Raw genomic sequence first — 8,223 nt, 5'->3', positions numbered from 1 at the left:
ACTACCGGTATTAGTTTTTAATGTTGATCGGACTACCGGTATTAGTTTTTAATGTTGATCAGACTACCGGTATTAGTTTTTAATGTTGATCGGACTACCGGCATTAGTTTTTAATGTTGATCGGACTACCGGCATTCGTTTTGGATGATCAAAGTATATACTTTAGATTATTATTTTTCTTATTTTCTTTATTTAACGTATTATTATTATTATTATTATTGGATGTCCTGTGTGTATAGATCTCTACATGAACAACGGTAAAGATCTTTCCTGTTCTAGTTGTTGTTAACCACAACATCAGAACAGCACGGATAGACCGTGAGTGGGAGCAGCCTTGTGAAGGCATGACTCACATCAGACTGACGTTACACGGGAATTACCATGCCCACCCCTTCTGGTGTACTTTCCAATAATATTACATTATATTCATGTTGTTCAGAGTTTACTTTATTTGTTTTTAGTTCACAAGAAATAACCAGGCCTTTCTGGAGGCCATTGAGATTTTTTTAAATCAACATTAACATTTAATATGAGTCGGAAACATTCACGAAAAACAAATGTCAAGTCGGTTTGAGTTCAATTATTTACATTCCTTATTGTTAGACATAAACCACAACACTTTCCATAGTTACACGGCACAATGTGTACAAAAATATACATATAATCAAACTTTAATATTAAATGACAAAATGTACAATTCATTAAATCGTCCTTGTATTGACAATGTACAAAAATAACGTGTGAAACGAGGCACAACAGGGGGAAATACAATCAATGAACATGTTAAAATGGACACATTTTTGTCTAGTAAATAATTTAAAACACCTTTCCTTCTAAATTATTGCAAACATAACGTTCTTTCCATGCAGCGTTGTGTATATTGTAGCCTATTGGCGCGTCAGTGTAAATGTGCTTGATATTAATCCTCAACATGTTTCTTCCCGATACGTGAAGAGAATATAGGCAGCCACGTGTTAAAAGTATTGTCTATTAACTTGACTGACTTCAGTAGCCTATGCAAACAAAGTGCGTTTCTCTCAGCCACCAAACTAAGAGGATACATCGTGGGAACGTTTGGAGCGCACCGGAATGATGCGCAATTACGCATGAAAGAGAATTATGCTGTTGCATGTAAAGTTCGTTCCATATTATGTTTTGAACTTGCAGCTTCCAAACAATTAAAACTCAATCTCTATTGTCTTTAGTTCGTCAAGGTTTCTAAATATGTATTCCATTAACCTATTGGCTATAGTGTGTTCTATACCGCCCGCGAGGGGCATCCCGCCAGCTGTCCCGTGCTGGAGGAGCAGACTCCGCTAGATGTGCTTATAGAACCGGTACCGGAGCGATCAGAGTTCGTGTTGTTTGATGGCGCAGTGGATGATTTTCTCTCTTTCTGTCTGAGATGAATCTTGGTGTGTCTTTTGCGCTCGTCGCTCCTCGCGAACTTACGGCCACAGAAATCACAGGCGAAGGGCTTCTCTCCGGTGTGCGTGCGGATGTGCGTGGTGAGGTGGTCGCTGCGGCTAAAGTTCCTCATGCAGATCCGGCACTGGAACGGTTTGTGTCCCGTGTGGATCCGGATGTGTCTGGTCAGCTCGTCAGACCGAGAGAACCGCCGGTCGCAGCCTTCCGCTGGGCAGGGGTACGGCCGCTCATGGACCGGGGTCTTGCTCGGCCTGTTGGGATATTTTCTGGGCCGCAGGATGGGTCTCAGGGGGAGGTTCTGGGGGCTGTACGCGGTGGGGAGTCTGGGTCCATCCGAGACCGGTCCACCTAATGTAAAGTTCCTAATAGTGTTCAGGGGAGTCAGAGGTGGGGGTACTCTAAAGGAGTCCAGTGGGCAGGGGAAGGGCTTGCGGTCAGGCATGGCCTGCATGTCCCTCTGACAGGTCGGCGGGAAGAACCCAGCATAGTCTGGGATGATGGGGAAGAGACCCGAGTCTGTGTTGGGCTTAGGGGAGGAGTAGGACGGCGGCGGGTAAGAGATACCGGGCCCGGTGGAGAGGAAGGCCGACGGGTCCTGGTAGACCTCCCCACAGCCGTAGGGAGGCGGGGAAGAGTAGAGGTGGTGCTCCATGTCGGCCTGGTTCTGGGCCATGGTGCAGCTGAGCGTGGAGGAGAAATGTCCGGGAGAGCCGGAGGACGCCGGGGAGGAGGAGGCGGAAGATGGCTGGGTCATGCCCAGGATCCCCGCACTCACAATGTTGATGACGCCCTCGGGGTTCCAGTTACCGGGATACTGGGAGTCGATGGAGAACTTTCCCATGTAGGTGAAGGTCTGGTTCCGATGGCCAGGTGGCTGGGAGAAGCTAGAGTAAGACAGGTCGAGAGAGCGTTTCTCTAAGCTCATATCGCCACTCATCAAGCCATCTGGAAGATAAGAAGAGACATCTTAGCAGATAATCACGAAACAAACAAATCAGAGAGCTTTAAAAAAAACAAAACATGCTGCAGGTCCGTTCTCGTGCGCACAGTGTTTGGTGCGTGCTGCGCGCTCGCATCCTTTACCCACCGGTCATTCATTCAACTTTTCAAAGGGGTGCCGTTTTACTTTCATGCAAACTTTTTTGGGGAAAAGTGCGTAACTCTAGCCATGTGCTTCTAAAACATATTTTATTTTATTACCATTGATACAAATATCCAGACATACATTTGTCCCACAACCATTCATTCAAAAATATGTCCAAAATCTCTTGACCAAGATGAAAAAATTCAATATCAAACAGTATGCATAATATTATAATCTATACGTAGTAGCCGATGTGTTTCCTCTCCAATAACCAACACAGCACATGTTGCATTCTCTAAAGGTCCCCATGATATCAAAACATCACCCTGTATAGTCCACGCTTACCTGGAGCTCCGCTAAGATGGTCGTGGTAGTGGCCTCCTAAATCAGCGTTAGGAAAGATAGCCACCCCGGGCGGCAGACTGTCATGATCCACAGAGTAGATGGAATCAGGGACAGGATGGACATACCCACCCAGAGAGACCGGGACTTTCTCTAAAGTTTTAGCCGTCATCATTTAACTAACGGCTTCTCGCTGTTTCCAGGGTTAAAACGGTATTTTAAACCGGCTGGTTGAGTATGTGTGGCCTTACTGTCCTATCCTACACGGAAACATCTGATAACCTGTCCGGAGAAGTTAACACAATCTGGAGCGTGTGTTGATACCACCTCTATAGTCTACTCTACTCTCTCCAGATCATCAGGCTGTTTAGTGAATGACGGATCCTAGCAGCACGAGTAGCAGTAGTATGTATTTATCAGTGGGGCAGTGAATGCGCCACTACGTCACTGCCCATACAAGGGTCGTTTGGTTCGAGAGAGGAGGCGCTGGGGGATCCTATTGGCCCCGGGCTGTCAATGGAGAACCCACAAGTGAAAGTTCTCCAATATAAAGCGATAAAATATGTTTGTTTTTTCTCCATGCAGTTTCCATTAGCACGAAAATGATAAAACAATATAAGTGTAAATAAATGAACGAATGCAAGATGGCACGTTATCAGTTTAGACGGACATCAATGTTACAAGCGTATCTGATGTATACGATTTGAAATGTTTCCTCTACACATCGCCTTCAAATAGGAATTCCGGTTCTTCTCTAGAAGCCATACATGGTTTTATCCGGTAAATCTAAGAACACCCCTGCCTACATATAAGGGTTCTATTCCGGAATATGAGCGTCGGAAACTATCGAGTCTTGCCGAGCAAGAGCAGCGACAGAACTACCATCGCAAACCACAATCAAATGAGAGCCACAATCACGGAATTTTCACCTTTGCTGCATTAGACTCGGAAACTTTGTCAGGGTCGTTTGAATAGGCTTTGCTTTAGGAAAGACTGGGCTACAGGCCTATTTAGTTACGAGCTATTTATATCACTAGAAGGGAAATTGTTTGTCTTGAAATGTAATGACTTTCACATCCTGAAATGAAACGGGTAAAGGCACATGGTCTAATGATAACGGAACATATGGATACAGTGGTAGGCCCAGACTAGATATACATTAGGCCTATAATCTATTATAGTCAAATGTATGTTTTATATTGTTAACATAGGCTACTAATAATATGATTATTGTATTTGTTGTTATTATTATTTTGTTGTTGATTCTCAATACTGTTGCCCTCCAGTGGTGTTGAGCGGAACTGAGAGGTCGACTCGTCTGTCCGGCAGGCCGACTAGGTTACTTACTGTCTGGTGTTTCAGTGATACACATCTATAAACCTCCTCAACCCCACGCGCATTTTAGAAAACCGGACATAGTTCACAATAACATTTCCGTTCAGAGGCGATAAGGCGATGCGTGAAATAATGTAATTGGCACAGCTTGGTAGACTCGGTATACTGGTAAAGTCCCCACGTGGGTTGAGAAACTTGAAAGTTAAAAACTAGATGGGTGGGTGGGTGAGCTGTTCGGGGCCCTGGTTGGAAGGCAATTTCCAGCTTGTGGCTGTGTCAAGTAACGCGTGGGAGAAAATTATCTAAATTTAAACATTTGATGCCTATAAAAAGTTATTACATTTTCTTGATACTTATACATTAGACTATGCGTATTATTATTATTGTGACTGGTTAGGCTTATTATTATGTTGATATTACTATAATAACGACTAAATAACAATTATTGCTAGTAATAATAATAATAATAATAATAACAACAACAGTATATAGACAAGAATGAATCCTTCGTTATTCAGCTCCCTGACTCTGTGACTGGAAAAAGGCTCTGGTTGATTTGCGAGGTTTCCGGTTTGAAAGGAAACCGCACGGAGCATCATGATCACACACACTCCTCACATTAATCCGTCTGGAGTCAATAAAGTCCTGTCAATGACAACTCTATTCATTTAACACCATGCTGCTGCGGGCGCCATTCATCGGCCCGTCAGTTAAACGTATCATTAGCAATATGGGAACTGACTGTGAATAAAACCCTTTCTATTAGACCGCTGCTCAATTAGACGATTGTAGCCTATAAATGGCAATATATCATTTATCTGTTGTCAAGGTTGTATTGGAGAAAACGAGAGATAATGGCAGACTGCTTAATAAGCTAATTATCCGACCTATATATTTACAGTTCCTCTTTGTAGCACGTTAAGAGGTCGAAACCACAGGAGAGGCGGTGGGCTCTGCGGAGTTGTGTGATAGGAACAGGATGGTGAGTGAAAAACGTATGTTTATCAATCACGACATTTTAAATTATGCTTTTTAAAAAAAAAATCTTCCAATATTAAAACAGCAGATTCTGTATTTGTTAAGATAGTCCAAGTTTGTTACAGAAATGTTAAAAAATTATTAGCATCCATTTGCTCTTGAATACCAATGGTTCCGTGTGTAAAAGTGCATTTCTCTTCTCTCCTCATCCTGAACGTTATAATATCAGGCTCAATAGGTCATCAGGCCTGTGTGCTCACAGACAGACAGGGGGCAGCACGTTGTATTACCCGTCTAGAAGCAGCCTAAAAATGTTGTATTACCTGTCCCGGAAGCAGCCTAACATGTTGTATTACCTGTCCTGGAAGCAGCCTAACATGTTGTATTACCTGTCCCGGAAGCAGCCTAACATGTTGTGTTACCTGTCCTGGAAGCAGCCTAACATGTTGTATTACCTGTCCTAGAAGCAGCCTAACATGTTGTATTACCTGTCCTAGACGCAGCCTAACATGTTGTATTACCTGTCCTAGAAGCAGCCTAAACATGTTGTATTACCTGTCCTAGAAGCAGCCTAACATGTTGTATTACCTGTCCTGGAAGCAGCCTAACATGTTGTATTACCTGTCCTGGAAGCAGCCTAACATGTTGTATTACCTGTCCTGGAAGCAGCCTAAACATGTTGAATTACCTGTCCTGGAAGCAGCCTAACATGTTGTATTACCTGTCCTAGAAGCAGCCTAAACATGTTGTATTACCTGTCCTGGAAGCAGCCTAACATGTTGTATTACCTGTCCTGGAAGCAGCCTAAACATGTTGTATTACCTGTCCTGGAAGCAGCCTAAACATGTTGTATTACCTGTCCTAGAAGCAGCCTAACATGTTGTATTACCTGTCCTGGAAGCAGCCTAACATGTTGTATTACCTGTCCTAGAAGCAGCCTAAACATGTTGTATTACCTGTCCTAGAAGCAGCCTAACATGTTGTATTACCTGTCCTGGAAGCAGCCTAACATGTTGTATTACCTGTCCTGGAAGCAGCCTAACATGTTTTATTACCTGTCCTGGAAGCAGCCTAACATGTTGTATTACCTGTCCTGGAAGCAGCCTAAACATGTTGTATTACCTGTCCTAGAAGCAGCCTAAACATGTTGTATTACCTGTCCTGGAAGCAGCCTAACATGTTGTATTACCTGTCCTGGAAGCAGCCTAACATGTTGTATTACCTGTCCCGGAAGAAGCCTAACATGTTGTATTACCTGTCCTGGAAGCAGCCTAACATGTTGTATTACCTGTCCCGGAAGCAGCCTAACATGTTGTATTACCTGTCCTGGAAGCAGCCTAACATGTTGTATTACCTGTCCCGGAAGCAGCCTAACATGTTGTATTACCTGTCCCGGAAGCAGCCTAACATGTTGTATTACCTGTCCTGGAAGCAGCCTAAACATGTTGTATTACCTGTCCTGGAAGCAGCCTAAACATGTTGTACTGATTCACTGGTTTTATTGTCTACACTGATTCACTGGGTTTAATCCTATAAACAACTCAGTCCACAATATCAAACATGAATTCTGCCAGAATGTGACCATCGAGCAGAGATTATTGTCCCCTCTAAAGATACTAAGCCTGCCCGTACCATTCATATTGTCCCCTCTAAAGATACTAGGCCTGCCAGAACCATTCATATTGTCCCCTCTAAAGATACTAAGCCTGCCAGAACCATTCATAGTGTCCCCTCTAAAGATACTAGGCCTGCCAGAACCATTCATAGTGTCCCCTCTAAAGATACTAGGCCTGCCAGAACCATTCATAGTGTTCCCTCTAAAGATACTAAGCCTGCCAGAACCATTCATATTGTCCCCTCTAAAGATACTAGGCCTGCCAGAACCATTCATATTGTCCCCTCTAAAGATACTAGGCCTGCCAGAACCATTCATAGTGTCCCCTCTAAAGACACTAAGCCTGCCAGAACCATTCATATTGTCCCCTCTAAAGATACTAGGCCTGCCAGAACCATTCATAATGTCCCCTCTAAAGATACTAAGCCTGCCAGAACCATTCATAGTGTCCCCTCTAAAGATACTAAGCCTGCCAGAACCATTCATAATGTCCCCTCTAAAGATACTAAGCCTGCCAGAACCATTCATAGTGTCCCCTCTAAAGATACTAAGCATGCCAGAACCATTCATAGTGTCCCCTCTAAAGACACTAAGCCTGCCAGAACCATTCATAGTGTCCCCTCTAAAGATACTAAGCCTGCCAGAACCATTCATAGTGTCCCCTCTAAAGATACTAGGCCTGCCAGAACCATTCATAGTTTCCCCTCTAAAGATACTAAGCCTGCCAGAGCCATTCATAGTGTCCCCTCTAAAGATACTAAGCCTGCCAGAACCATTCATAGTGTCCCCTCTAAAGATACTATGCCTGCCAGAACCATTCATAGTGTCCCCTCTAAAGATACTAGGCCTGCCAGAACCATTCATAGTTTCCCCTCTAAAGATACTAAGCCTGCCAGAACCATTCATAGTGTCCCCTCTAAAGATACTAAGCCTGCCAGAACCATTCATAGTGTCCCCTCTAAAGATACTAAGCCTGCCAGAACCATTCATAGTGTCCCCTCTAAAGATACTAAGCCTGCCAGAACCATTCATAGTGTCCCCTCTAAAGATACTAAGCCTGCCAGAACCATTCATAGTGTCCCCTCTAAAGATACTAGGCCTGCCAGAACCATTCATATTGTCCCCTCTAAAGATACTAAGCCTGCCAGAGCCATTCATATTGTCCCCTCTAAAGATACTAAGCCTGCCAGAACCATTCATAGTGTCCCCTCTAAAGATACTAAGCCTGCCAGAACCATTCATAGTGTCCCCTCTAAAGATACTAGGCCTGCCAGAACCATTCATATTGTCCCCTCTAAAGATACTAAGCCTGCCAGAACCATTCATATTGTCCCCTCTAAAGATACTAAGCCTGCCAGAACCATTCATATTGTACCAGGAGGCTGTAGGAGCAGATCCAGTTGATTGTGTGTGTGTGTGTGTGTGTGTGTGTGTGTGTGTG

At 43.8% G+C, this 8,223-nt stretch overlaps 1 protein-coding gene across 1 annotated transcript; it reads right to left on the bottom strand.

Annotated features, from left to right (window-relative positions):
* Positions 1-429: 429 nt before the first annotated feature.
* LOC110511819 (early growth response protein 2b-like) lies at positions 430-3,413 on the bottom strand. The gene is made up of 2 exons (XM_021592563.2): positions 2,858-3,413; positions 430-2,373 (listed from the first exon to the last, which is right to left on the bottom strand). Exons 1-2 carry the CDS (start codon positions 3,027-3,029, stop codon positions 1,259-1,261), a joined length of 1,287 nt encoding a protein of 428 aa, XP_021448238.1. The 5' UTR covers positions 3,030-3,413; the 3' UTR covers positions 430-1,258.
* Between the last annotated feature and the right edge of the window lie 4,810 nt (positions 3,414-8,223).

This window comes from Oncorhynchus mykiss, chromosome 23 (assembly GCF_013265735.2).
Source record: "Oncorhynchus mykiss isolate Arlee chromosome 23, USDA_OmykA_1.1, whole genome shotgun sequence".
Classification (NCBI taxonomy): domain Eukaryota; kingdom Metazoa; phylum Chordata; class Actinopteri; order Salmoniformes; family Salmonidae; genus Oncorhynchus; species Oncorhynchus mykiss.
Note: the sequence above shows the minus strand (reverse complement) of the source record. Positions and strands in the feature narration are given on the sequence as shown.